The 14,725-nt window shown below is 33.6% G+C and overlaps 2 protein-coding genes across 2 annotated transcripts; one reads left to right on the top strand and one right to left on the bottom strand.

Annotated features, from left to right (window-relative positions):
• The first annotated feature begins 1,248 nt into the window (after positions 1-1,248).
• LOC126627964 (jasmonate-induced oxygenase 2) lies at positions 1,249-4,241 on the top strand. The gene is made up of 3 exons (XM_050297543.1): positions 1,249-1,920; positions 2,433-2,763; positions 3,817-4,241. The coding sequence occupies exons 1-3, from the start codon at positions 1,424-1,426 to the stop codon at positions 4,072-4,074; spliced, it is 1,086 nt and encodes a 361-aa protein (XP_050153500.1). The 5' UTR covers positions 1,249-1,423; the 3' UTR covers positions 4,075-4,241.
• A 7,167-nt stretch (positions 4,242-11,408) lies between these two features.
• Positions 11,409-14,260, bottom strand: LOC126630493 (PHD finger protein ALFIN-LIKE 2-like). Its single transcript, XM_050300613.1, has 5 exons — positions 14,124-14,260; positions 13,982-14,014; positions 13,349-13,571; positions 11,993-12,110; positions 11,409-11,886 (listed from the first exon to the last, which is right to left on the bottom strand). The coding sequence occupies exons 1-5, from the start codon at positions 14,209-14,211 to the stop codon at positions 11,638-11,640; spliced, it is 711 nt and encodes a 236-aa protein (XP_050156570.1). The 5' UTR covers positions 14,212-14,260; the 3' UTR covers positions 11,409-11,637.
• Positions 14,261-14,725: the final 465 nt, after the last annotated feature.

The raw sequence follows: 14,725 nt of genomic DNA, 5'->3' as shown, positions 1-14,725 counted from the left end.
TAAATAAAATAAAATTTTCCCACTCCCACATTCTTTATCACTCTCTTCCTCTCTCCTATTTCAAAAACAAAAATAAAAAAATTTCTCACACACTTTGTGTGTGCCCATATGCTAGTAGTTTATTATGTGGTAGTGGCATAGTCAGAAAATTTATTGAAAAAGGTCAACCCTTTTTAAACAAAAAGTAAGAACAACAAAATAAAATCATTTAATAGCACCAAATTCTTAAAGCATCTCTAAAGAAAATGTTAAAAGTTTATATCAGAAATAACAGTAAAAAACAACAATATTATTTTTAATTGAAATGTCAATTTTAATTGATTACTAAATGCTTTTTATCATATTCATTATTGTCTTTTGTTCTAAAAATCTTTTAATACAATTATGAAAAGTAAATAATATAACAAATAATAATTTAGTTTGATTTATCAGGTGGAGAATAAAATTTAAAAAAAAAATCAAAGTACCACACAGGCCTTCAAATCTAAATTTTATGTTTAAGTTTGACATCTCTTTTAAAGATGCTCTTAAGTTTGCCAAGTTAATTTTCCCATTCACGGATGGAGGTGGCATAATAATGTCTCTTCATACGAGTAGTAACTTCCACTAAAATAAAATTTATTTCAAGAAATAACCACAACTATTACCATATTTAGCATCCATATTACTACTGTTATATCTTATGAGCCCTAGTTACATACTGTCAATAACTCAAAATTTACCTATTTGTGAAATTCATGTCAGTTTTTATTTCATTAAGGTTCAGTCAGTGAGAAGGATCACACGTTGAGAATAATATATACAAAAAATATATTTGGACATATAAAAATACAAATAAGCAATTTGTTTACTTGAGAAGAGTCAGCTGACTACTCTGAGCCTTCATTGGTTCCGGCCTTGTTATTTGGTGAAAAAATATAATCAGCTGACTACTCTGAGCCTTCATTGGTTCCGGCCTTGCTATTTGATGAAAAAAAATATGTATACATCTGAATTTTTTTTCCTTCATTAGTCAAAGCATTAGACACTCTAGAAATATTTGAGAGCAAATAAAAAACCACGTTAACCAATTTGATTAAACTCAAGTGTGCACTTAAAATATCCTTGTATCATATGAAAACTTGTTATAAAATGTTTATATATTTCACGTTTCTTTTTCACGTCCATTTCATTCCCCACCACCATAGTTACATCCCCCATCTTTAACTACCATTCCTCCGCAATCTCATCCACGCCCCATGATGCTCTCTCTCTCTCTCTCTCTCTCTCCCCCTCAAAACTATGTAAAAATTTAAAGTTGTCTTTTTAAAGTTGGTTCTCATCCCACTCTATATATACACACACAATTGTTCTCATCCCACTTTACATATAAATATACATATAAAGAAACGAAACCTTGGACTCTAAAGCTACTAAAAACGCCATGAATTGCCCACAGGATTGGCCAGAGCCAATAGTCCGAGTACAATCCTTATCCGACAGCTCCGTAATCCCAGATCGATACATCAAGCCCCCACCCGATAGACCCACCTATATCTCATCATCCGATATTTCTGATCATGCCAACATCCCAGTTATTGACTTACAAGGCCTATCCGGCGAGGACGATCGCCTGCGTGCCGCCACGCTTAGCCAAATCTCCGAGGCCTGCCGTGAGTGGGGGTTCTTCCAAGTGGTGAACCACGGCGTTAGCCCGGAACTGATGGACAAAACCCAGCAGGTTTGGCGGGATTTTTTCCATTTTCCGATGGAGTTGAAGCAGGTCTATGCCAACTCACCGAAGACTTATGAAGGGTATGGGAGTAGACTTGGAGTTGAGAGAGGTGCCATTCTTGACTGGAGTGATTACTATTTCCTTCACTATCTTCCGTCCTGCTTGAAGGACTACAACAAGTGGCCTGCCCTCCCTGATTACGGAAGGTAGTTTCTAATTATTCATACTTATATTAGACTTTAATCATTTGTGGTCCTCTTTTCCGTTACGTACGGAAGGAAAGATTTGAACTTAAATATTACCACTCGTTATGGTGAAAATATCACTATGCTAAGAATTAGTTGATATGTTTTGTCTTCGCAATTTCGTGCATATTCTTCATAATCATAATCCAACCCTACTAATTTGTATTGCAAGCTTCGGAAAACAAAAAAACCATATATGTAGTAAGTGAGATATGCATGCTCGGGAAAAAATTTGTCTACAGTAAGTAGTTGTGCTTAACTTTTAATTTTTTAATAGTTAGTTTCGCAACAGTTAAACTTGTTTGTTGAGTTTGTAACTTCAACTGTAACAATTTTATGATTTCCCTTTATATCTACATGTAAGAATTCAAATTGCTCAAGATGAATTTTTCTATTTTATCTTAATTGTGTGAAAATTAAGTTGTGTATCTTTGTTTCTTGCTAATTGAGTTGTGTACTTGCATGTTTTATAGGGAAGTAATCGATGAGTATGGAAAGGAGGTAGTGAAGCTTGGTGGGAGGATATTGAAGGTTTTGTCACTAAACCTTGGATTAGGAGAAGACTTTCTCCAAATTGCATTTGGTGGCCAAGAAATTGGGGCATGTCTAAGGACCAACTTTTATCCAAAGTGCCCCCAGCCTGACCTGACCCTGGGCCTGTCGTCGCACTCGGACCCCGGCGGCATGACCATTCTGCTGGCCGACCAACAAGTCCCTGGTCTACAAGTCCGGAAAGATGACACTTGGATCACGGTGAAACCAGCTCCACACGCTTTTATTGTCAATATTGGTGATCAAATTCAGGTGATTTTTCTACAACTTTTTGTTGGTTTTATTCGTTTTATGTGGTTTATTTTGTCCTCTAGATATTATGCTCATATCAAAAATATAAAATTGAAAATGCTACACAAATTTAACGATATTTCTATTTACTTATAATTGAGAAGTTTTAAATATAAATTTTATAGATGACGAGCTCAATATTTGAACGTGATTGAAACATTGTATGATGTAACCTACACTATTTATATCTCAATATCATTATATTAAATAAGAAACAAAAATGTGTGTGCGTCAACTTGTGAAGGGCTGTTCCTCCTTACCAAGTCAAACGATTTTGGTCAAAACGTGCCTCTTTTAATTAATCCATGTGACGGAGTCATATTTCCATGCTCCCTTAAAACAGTAAGGTGCATATTAACAAGTGGTGTCAAGTGATTGTTTGGAACCTAAGGGACATACATTATATCGATTATATTCAAGTATTCTTAATAAAATTATTATTTTTGTTTAGCCAACATCATCTGAAAATGTCCGAATAAATAAATCAATTCTAAATTCTAAATTATATAACGGCTGCTATTCAAACTAACTCCAAACTTCTTACATATGCATGGTTGTTTTTTTTTTTAACAAAAATTACGAGTGTCAAACATGTCCCAATTAATAAATACATTATACTCAATATTTTAACCTATATCTTTGTACATATGTTCATTTGACATGTTATGTTACTTTAAAAACTTAACATGTTATGCTATCAGAGAGTTATTATGTTTATATATCCAATAGCAATTGAATATTATTTAAAAATATATTGTTGGCAAATGATCACTCATTCTATATTTACTTTTTAAAAAAGGGATCAGCTTGCGGTAAAGCCACAGTAGTCCACCCTTTCGAGGGTTAGGAAGACTCACATAGATATTTTAGCTTCTCTCAACCACTCATTCTATCTCTCAGTATTAATTCTTTTTTTTTTTTTATAAAAGAAGAAATTGAACTATTTCTCATATAGCATAGTTCAAATACGTTAAATTCTTAATATATGATATTGGAATATGTGTTTTAAATTAGGTCTTAAGTAATGCAACATATAAGAGCGTAGAGCACAGGGTGATTGTAAACCCAGCAAAAGAGAGACTCTCGTTGGCCTTCTTCTACAATCCAAAGAGCGACATACCAATTGAGCCGGCGAAGGAGCTTGTAACACCGGACAAACCTGCACTGTATTCTCCAATGACATTCAATGAATACAGGCTTTTCATAAGATTGAATGGCCCTAGAGGAAAATCTCAAGTCGAAGGCTTAAAGTCTCAACAAAATACATCGTGACACTAATAGTTTTCTTCATTGTAAATTACATAAATATATGCAGCGATATCTTTGTGATTGTGTTGCTTCCTTTGAGCTAATTGTACATCTTGTAATCATGAAAGGATGAGAATATGATCAACGAGTACATTGAAAAATTAATTAATTGAAGAAAATTATTGGAAGGCTGTCGTTGTGCTGTTGGTTTATTAAAATTACTGAATGTCAATGTATCTACGAGGATTCAAATTGCATCTAATGACACGTGACAAGGCTATTTTGTCTTACTTTGTCACGTTGATTGTGTTAACAATAAAATACTTTGACATACATGATATATAATATATATATATATATATATATATATATATATTCATGTCTTCAATCTATTTGTGGGAATGAAGTTCCTCTCCAGATCCTCTGTGTGAGGATCACGGAGATCCTTCAATCATATCCGTTCATCGTATATCGTGTGGCTATAAATTATTGTAAATCTTTTTATTTAAAATTACATATAAACAATACCTGAAGAAAACTGACCACATGATATACGATGAACGGATGTGAATGGAGGTTCTCCGGGATCCTCACGAAGAAAATCCGGAGAGGATCCTCATTCTATTTGTGGGGAGATTTTTTGTTTTTTCTTGATTAAGTGATAAAAAAGACAGATGTAATAAACGTAAATTATATTTTGTATTCTAAAATTGAGGTGCAGTTGTAACTTCCAACATAATTTTTAAAATATTACAATGTCAATCAAAAACTTGTGTTTTAGTTGCAATTTTATATATCGGTTAAAAAAATCTGTTAAGTGATAATAAAATATATTTAAATAATAATAATATATTTTTTGTACAATAAAAAAACCAGAAGATGATATGTTCATCTTCTTCTTCTCCTCCCGGCTCCCTCCCACATTACCAATTGATGAATCCATAATAAGGGTGATGTTATCCATACACTCATTTTTACCTTTCACGCACTTCACTCAATCCCGGCTGTCGGATTGAATGAATTGAAGAATATCAATAAATAAAAATTAATAAAGATGCGGGAGATGAAAAGGATGTGGAACAACACTATCCTAAAATAAAACCTTAATATTTGGAAAGGCATTATAGGTATTGGATGCTACATAACTTCAATTGATCATAGCAAATTATAGTGTCATCCACCACCAATAGTCTTTGACTCCATAAATTAAAATGTACGATTTCTGACTAGCTCCTCCATTTACTACTTAATCATCATTAACACATTATTTAACATGCAAACTAAATTATATTTGTCATTCGAACCAAGAAAAGCGGCGGTTTAGCTTAATTATCAGGTTTTACATCTCATTTTTAATGACCCAGCCCTCTTCTTACTGAACTTTATATCGCACTAAACAAAAATATCATTATTTATACAGAAAATGCGTGTTCATTCTTTAATTAGTTGTTATAATTATAGAACATTACTTGTATCCCCACATATATATCTCATTTATTGCGAATCACGTACTTATACTACATAAGTTTTATACAAAATCGTTCCACTTTTTTATCTTCATTTAAATATTATTTTTATAATAAAATCATTCGAATTGGAAATTGTTTATGCATCTAAAATAAAGAATATATTGAAAAAGTGAGTATAAGTAACATATTCACAATGAACCGTCTATTTATTTGATATTTAGATGACCAAGCAAACAAATTATGTTTTGTGAGGATAATCTTCATGTAAAGATTAAGATATTAAATAGTATCAACTATAAAATTTGTACGATAAAAATATGTTAATTTGGAGAGTGAGATAAATTCAACCCAAATACTTCTATTAAAGGCTAAGGGCGTGCTTTATTAGCTTCAATTTTCTATGCCTCAATCATGTATAAAAGTCAAGTGTCAAATATTAAGGTTCTTCTCGATCGATTGCGATTCCATTTAACTAATAACAATTCATCACATGTTCCTTATTAATTAAGTTTATGAGGTACAAAAAGACATATTGACTCAAATACGTCTAATAATTTTAATATCCCAAATTTATCTTCAATCTCATTTTAATATGTTAATTTGCAGAACAAATATTGTGGTCCACATATCGGCAGCTTTGTTGGTTTGAAATTTGAACACTTTGATGTTTATTTAACATCAGAGTTGCTTGTCTATTTTATAAATTGTGATGTCTAATGTGAGGTCATCCTTGGCGGTCCTGAGGAGCTGCTGGAGATGTGTGGGACCCCTTTCATTATCTAATCATCAAAATCCAATAATTTGTTGTTTTCTTTCTTTAAATTAATTATATTATACTAACCTACAACACGTGTTATATATCTTTCGATGGCCACTATATCTTAATCTCCAATAATGAATCGTTTTGAATTCGTTTGGCGTTAAAGATTGAATCGAATAACTCATAAGTTTAATATATGTCAATAATAGGTAAAGATGACAGATTTTTCATTATATTTAGAGTGTAAAAGATAATTCATAAGATATATTGGTATCTTATTATTTTATGAAGATTGAAATGAGTAAGTTTTTGTTAGGAGTAATTAGGTTTTCATCCTTATTTTTACTACTCTATTGATTAAAACCTTATTACTTTTCAATTTTTGATCAAGGTCCTTTGTATTAATAATATAATTAATTATTTCAATAATAAAATATTTTTTATTTCTAAATATATTCATTTAATATTAAAAATATTACAATTAGTATATTTATATTTATGGCTAAATTTTTTATCATATATTTTTATTTTTAGTTTGTACCCATTTTTAATTTGCAACCCTTTTTTAATTTGTACCAATTTTCCTTTCAGTTTTAATTTGTACCCATATATTAATTTCTTTTTGTGCCCATATTTTTTAAATTTTTATTTGTATTGTACCCATATTTTTTTATTTATTTGTACCCATTTTTATTTTTGCTAAATGTACCCATTTTGAAGAATGTACCCATGTTTTGATACAATAATTTTTTGGTTATTTTTTATGAATGTACCCATGTTTACACACACACACACACACACACAATAGTATATTTATATTTTAATATTTTTAATCCCACAAATTATGGTTTTTTATTTAAAATCTCATTACTATAAACAACTATAAATTTTAATTTTTAATTTAAAAAATATAGTAACGTACATAGAAATAAATTATCAATTAATTTCAGGGACTTGGATCAAAAATTGAAAACCAACAAGGTTTCAGTCAAAGACTATTCATAACTAGGGACCGTATCCAAAGTCTCCCTTTTTGTTATGAATAACTCATTTCTTTATTTTTAACTTGTACAATACTTCTTCATTTCTTTATTATTTTCTTCAAAAAGAGAATGAACTAGTGATTACGCCACGACAGTCCACCATTTCAATGACCGAAAATACTTATTAAGGCATTTCAACCTCCCCTAACCATCATCGTATGATTCACCAGCACCAGAATACTTACGTTGAATCTAGTGATCTATGCAGTACAATCCAATTTTAACCACCAAACGAGCCCTTTGATTAGAGCTTATATGCAAGTACCAAGTTGGTTTTATACGATGGTTTGGCTTGTTTGTTTTTGTCTACAATCAAACGTCAATTTTAGGTCACAATTACCCAATCTGGAATATTAAAGTGCTTCATTTCACTGCAAGCCACGTTCTAAAAATATCCATTAATTAGGGTTAGCTATCAGTAGTTGTAATTTGTAGACAAAAAAAGGACTATTGATCATATTTATCAGTCGATATCAATCTGTATCAATCACTTAAGCCTATGTGAATGCAGCAGCAGCAGCAGCTTGGAAAGATGAAATTACCACCTCAACTATTGATCATATTTATCAGTCGATATCAATTTGTTATTGACATGTTACTAATATTTATATTTATAGCTCATCTGGACGAAGACATCTACCAAAAAGAACAGTGTTCAAACGTTTCAACTGTTTTACTTGTATGTATATACAAGAACAAGGACATGCAACTTTGAATCAGTCATATAATTCAATGTTCCAACCAATAATTCAACCATTATATATCTCATAGGAAGGATTAAGATATCGATTTCTCTGGATGTATCGACTAACTTTACGAAATACTGACACATCAATATCAACCAAAAAAAAAAAACTAAAAGTTGTCAATGAATCACTGAAAAATTATGTAATATCCTTCACCCCGTCCCAACTATCAATTTCGGTGGTAATCCGTAGGTTATTGGTGAATTATTAAACCATTTACCTCCAAATAATAAAGATAAAAGATCAATGTCCTCTTTATTTCATTGTAGAGAATGAATCCTGAGTCTTTGACAAAAAATAAATAAAGGTTTTTTTACTCAAAATGGTATACGATTAACTCTTCAGTTTCGTCTCCCAACAATGAAAATCAATAGAAGCGATCTCTAAGTTTGTATACCAAAAATAATTTTGGTCATTCCATGAAAAATCTTTCAATATCCTTGTTACATTGTCATGTGAACCACCATGTGACCACCTTTTTAAAGGTATTTTTGTCAAATAACTCTTCTACTGAACGAGGATATTAACAGATTTGGACCACAATGATGGTGAACACACTAATTCCATGGTCAGAAACTAAAGGGGGCATATTCAATTAGAAGTTTGAGATATTTTAATTATTTTTAATGAATCTAGAGATATTCCATTAGAATTTTAAGTGACTTTCAAAAATTCAAAATGTATTCAATCAGAATTTTAAGATAGTTTATTAAAATCCTTAAAAATCTAGATATCACCTCTTCCTATGAGATTTCGAGCTAATTATATATATCAAAATTTCACATGGAATCTCTACAAATCAATTTTTTTTTAAACAAACGATATTATCTACACTAAAGGCGTGGTGGAGTGGACTAAGTATCACATTGAGCTAGACATATAAATGTGGTTCAAATTTACCTTTGACGAGAATTGAACATAAGACCTCTCACTTACAAGTGAATAAACTAGATTGTAATACTAAGTGGCGACAAATAAGTTAAACTCTATCAAGATCAATGAATTTGTAAATCCATTAAAATTCCTCAAAATCCCAATTGAATACACCTCAAACTCAAAGTTATACTAATTTCAGATATCATTTTGACTAAAAACTCACAATGACAAAGAGGTTGATGCATACGATTGCAAACGAGAGCAGGAGGTAACATTTATTTATATTAAGGATAATGCTAGCAGACAAAAAAATTAAATCAAATTTGCAAACTACAAGATGTGTCACCAATAAAAAATAAACACGTTAATCAACACTTAAGTTACATATTATTTAGTTTACAAAATTTAGTCGACAAATTTAATCTCCATATCATTAGCCTTATATTAAAGAATCAAAGGTAAACCTAGTAAGTAGCGGCCAAAGCCACTAAACAAGGGAACCGGATCCCCTCCAGACCCAAAGGAACTGAGCTTACTTATCAAATTATCCGGACCATTGAAATTTGATTCAACAGTTACAAACAGAGAGTCTTCTAAAAGTTATAATAATTGTAGCTGATGGATATCAAATTTTAATAGCTCAGATCATTTGATCTTTGGATTCAGTTCATTTAGATCGGGAGAGGATTCGGTTTCCTAGGGAAGAAGTTTCAAACTTTCCATGGGGCCTACATAGAACTAAAAGTCAAATGAGCACGTGGCTAAAAACCAGCACGTTTTTTTATTTATGGTTGCTAATAATTTGTTATAATAAAGAATAAGATTGTGTGGTGGTCGGCAATGCACCTGAATTTTCTTTAATTTCCTTTTACTTTTGGACATAATAAGGAAGTAAGAAAGTTAACCACCGCTGGATGACTTAGGTTAAAGACAAATTTTAAGTTTGTATTTCATATAGCACGTCTTAAGTTTGATTATTAGCATTGGTGAATCACACGATGATGATCAGAAAAAGACTAAAATGCTTCTATAAATCTTATCAACTCTTAAAAAAATGAATTATCATGACGAAGTCACTAGCTAATATCTTTTTAAGTAAAAAAGTTGCAAACAATTTTGTGATGACAACGTTTCCACAAAGCACTTGAACAAGACTTGGCGCCAACCCAATCAATCTATAAACTGCTTTTGAAAAGACTGGGCTGACAAGATGGAAATTGGAAAATGATTTCATTTCAGAGCTAACGTTGGGGATATTTTGTTGCACAGTCAATTTTCTAATTCGAAATTGATGCACACTTCAACGTCGTATAAGACCCCGTTAACGCTACGCAGCTTCGTATAAAAATATATGATTTCATAATCGAGCTTATCGGTTCTATACGTGTCAAGCTGCAAATCACTTGAAAACAAAAGGTCTAATCGGATAAATGGTTCATGTGATAGTAAGTTATTCGGAACATAACTTTTGTGGTAAAAATAATCGGATTTAAACTCCTGTGATGAAATATATTATGATTTATACCAAAAACTCAAACTCTCGTCTTTCCTCCGTTAGTAGACTAAACAAGAGGGTCACATGTGAAACTAAGATGTTCATTTCATGTTAGTAGTGTGCCCATAACTAAAACCCACATTCCTGACGTTCCCAGTTCTGAAACACGGAGAAGAATGCATGGCAAGATAGCAGGAATGAGTCTCGGGGATGGAACCAGATGGGGGGACAGTATCACTCCACCAAAGGGGGTTGGGATAATGGTGTCAGGATGTTGCCTATATGACAGGTAGTAGATGGGCTGATCAGAAAAAGAATTTGGGTCCTGTGAAAATTGGGAGTATGTTCTTAGTCAAAACAGCAAAACTCTAGAAGATAAGAGAATGGAAATATCGTGGAGGAGATGAATGGGGTCGAAAACAGTGGTAGAGCGACAAAAAGAAAAATATTTGGATCTTGCAGCACTAACATTTTCAAAATCCATTTTTATTTCTGACGATGATTGCGATTACGATTTCACCGTTTCACACTGATTTCTAATGATGATTGTGATTGCGATTTCGATCTTTAGGTTCGACACTGTAATTTCATCACCCAGCTGGAGAAGGGAGGGAGACCAACTATGGAAGGGCTGAAATGATCATCTTAGCCTCACACGTCATCCTCACATGTAAGCTACTAACAGAGGAAAAACGAAAGTTTGAGTTTTGGTCATAAGTCTTAATAGACTTCACTATAAAGGCTTAAATCTGAATTTTTTTTTACCACATAGGCTACGTTTCGAATACCTCATCACCATAACGACCATTTATCCAATTTGGCCAAAATAAAAATATTTTAATAATTCTTGCCTAGATTTAGAAGGAAAAAACTTGCCAAGAGAACTTTTATTCCCAAAAGGATGCATGAGCATCATAGCGCAATTCAGAGTCAAAAACCAAAATCACAAACATCTTTTAATAACTAAAATTTAAAAACGATTCATAAAATAACACAAATGAAACAAGTTCTATTTTGTACATTAGAGAAGGAACATATATCCGAAGGGAGCAAAATACTAGGGGAAAAAAAATACAATGACGTCATGACCGGAACCATGGCGGCATGACCAGAGAGTAGGCACAGAAAATGAATAACAACGGCCAGAGAGTATCTGTCGGCCATACGTAAGTGCTCCTGAGGTTTTCGTTACTCATCACTACTTGCTCTTCTTTGTGCTGCAAGGAGGACATTTGTACTGCGAAATGGATTCTGCCTTGGCTGGTGTTATCTTGACACACTTCCCATGGTACCACCTCTCACAGATGTCGCAGCCGATCCAAAACTCATTAGCACTGTAATTTCCTCCACAGCTTCCACATAGGGTTTCGCTATGCTCATCTTCATCCTCCGCATAGCTTGCATCGTGTACCTTATTGTTGGTCCTTATTTGTCCGTCGATCGATCTCTGCAAACACACAAGTGGGTCATAAGCCCATATTTTGCACAAAGGGAAAGCGGATCCACATATCTTTCGGCAGCCAATAGTTTCCAAGAGAGAGAGAGTGTTTCACCTTTGAGTTCCTGGATTTGCTTCCAATATCCCCACTGGGCTTGTCTTTTACAGGCTTCCTTCCAGTTACGACTTCAAAGATCGTAGGCATATCATTAGTCAAGCTAAACAGACGCTTCCTGTTCCAGGATCGATGGCCCAGCAAACCGCAATTTAGTTTCATGATAATTTCAACATGTTGGTAAGGTAAAGAAAACAATTTGCATTAATATAAAATGGTGGAACCAAACAGAACTACACTATTCCAAGTGCCTGAGCGATCAATATCCACTGAATCACGGAGCTAGAGGCCGGGGCAGGAAATAATATAGGAGGGAAGTAAGAATGAAAGTTCTGAACTGGCTGTATGCGGATGCAGAATCAACAGCTTCACTTACATTTTATTGTCCAAGCATACAAGTATTCACAACTCTTTTGCAATAACAAAGACTTTACTTTCTACCATTCTGGTGATATACATTGCAATTGGTTGTGCTCTTTTTCGGTCTCAGACAATTGTTTATGTAAATATCAGAAACCTGTGCACCTAGAACTAACATCCAAGGAATGTTTAGCAATCTCAACAATTCAAATAATAGAGATAGAGGTCTTTTTTAGTCAAAGAAACAATTGTGAGTTCATCCCAGATAAATCAACGTGAATTCTTAAGATATTAAAGAAAATCTTGCAACATAAATAATGTCCAAGAAAACGCAGAATCTTTTAACTTGTAAAGAAATTCAAAAGTATTTAGGACACCATGCATATATATATTGCAGTTCCTGTACCATATTTGATCTAAATTCTAATAACTGAAAAGCACAACCTCATTTAAGGACCACAAAACAGAATGTGCATATGTAATACACGCATATGCATAACAACTGAAAAGCTGTCCGATATGTTTCAAGCAAAATAGGCAACCAACATATCTTTTGTAGAGTAACGAACGCTACTAGTTCCATAATAATTGGAAGAGGCATATTAAAAGGGGAAAAGTAACAATAACACAACAACAGAGAAATCCGCCAAGAGCTGGTTATCGCTAGGGTTTTCAAATAATCAACATTGACAAATGTTACAATATCACACCCCCTAAGTTTGTCACCATCCATTACAAGTTTCAGCCATCAGTTGTCATAACCAGATCTTGGGCCAATACTAATCTTCCGTGCAACCAGACAATAAGAGTTGATGAAATAGAAAGGAAATAATTTTGGAAAGCGCACGAGAACATAGAAACCTTATGGTAATATCCAGAATCAAATAGTACTGTTACTTCCGCAGGTCGCAGAGCAAACAATCAAACATGAATATATTCAACATTTGAATATAAGAAAAATATCAACTCTCAACTCTAGGACAAGAATAAACAAACCTCTCATTCCGATTAAGTCGAGCACCAAAGTAGAAGGCCACAGAGAGCAACCAAGAATCGCTATGTACTGCAATCAATGACAACCAATCTTTACGGTTCATCCCATCTCTTGCGAAATTGATGCCCAGTGCAGGCTCAGGAAGCTCCGGGGGAACTTCCTCCGCCGGCAGAGTCACCTCCCACGACTCATCCGGGTGTCCATACAAGCACAAATTCTCCTTCTCTGAAAATCATATAAGTATAGACCGTTCGTAACAAAAAAAATTCGAAATCAAACAGAAGTAATCCTCTACTCCAATTAAACTAAACCACCACTATAATACGAATATTAGAATCAAAAAGCGAAAATCGAGCAACAATGCACTTTGTTAGGTTACCTACAAAAAGCAGAAATCGAAACAAAACGAAGGCACTAAATCATGCTTGTTGCAACATTCCTCCCTAGTCAAAACCTATAACGACTATTATCCTCACTCGGAAAGTAAATTTGACACAAATTAATCACCAATATGATAATTAACAGATAAATAAACATACTTAGGCTCAAGCGGTCAAGCCTGTATTTTCAGTCAACTTTCTCGGCAACCAAACAGAAAACTAACAACAAGAAAGAAAATCGAAACAAGAAAATACCTGGATCGCAAAGCGAATAGAACTCGTCCACATCTGGAAGTGCAAAAAGGAAGCAAAAGCGTCAACGAACATCACGATACAAGCAATGCAGTATATGTACGAAACCGAAACGTAGAGAGAGAAAGAGAGAGGGAGAGAGAACCGTAGGTGAGGGCTCGAATGACGGCGGAGCGCCGGGCGCTGTAGTCCTTGAAGATCTCTTCGACGGTGCGAGGGCTCGACGATGGCATTTTTCCCAATTTGTTTGTAATTTGATATATATTTTTGTAGAAACAGTAGGGACGGATTAGATAAAGGGGGAGACCCGGGATTTCAATTGGGCTTGGGCTTCAGATATTGGTAGTGGGTTTCTCATAATGGGCCAGCCCAATAATATAACCCGAATTTGTAACGCATTTATTGACCACCGTGTTGACCAACTTTGACCTCGTCAAGAAAGGTGGTTCAAATGGTAGCGCTCTTGTTTTTATTTGTAAAGATTAGTGCTCGAAATTGAGGCATCTTCTAATATTGAGAAGGAAAGTACGATTAGACTAAAAGTTATTTGGTTGAATCTGAATACTTATTTTCATATGTTAACACGTTGGGTAGAAAACGTCCCAAGTTAGAATCTTGAACTATAATTCTAGTTTTTAGTCTCGATTTTCAATCCTTGAATGATCTTTCGTGTTTGGGCAATGGATTCGTTGAGATCTAGGTCATTTTCCCCTTTTAACTAATGCCAAAATGGTCGGGAATCCAAAG

This window comes from Malus sylvestris, chromosome 7, assembly GCF_916048215.2.
Source record: "Malus sylvestris chromosome 7, drMalSylv7.2, whole genome shotgun sequence".
In the NCBI taxonomy this organism is placed as follows: Eukaryota; Viridiplantae; Streptophyta; class Magnoliopsida; order Rosales; family Rosaceae; genus Malus; species Malus sylvestris.
This window is presented reverse-complemented; position numbering and strand designations above follow the sequence as displayed.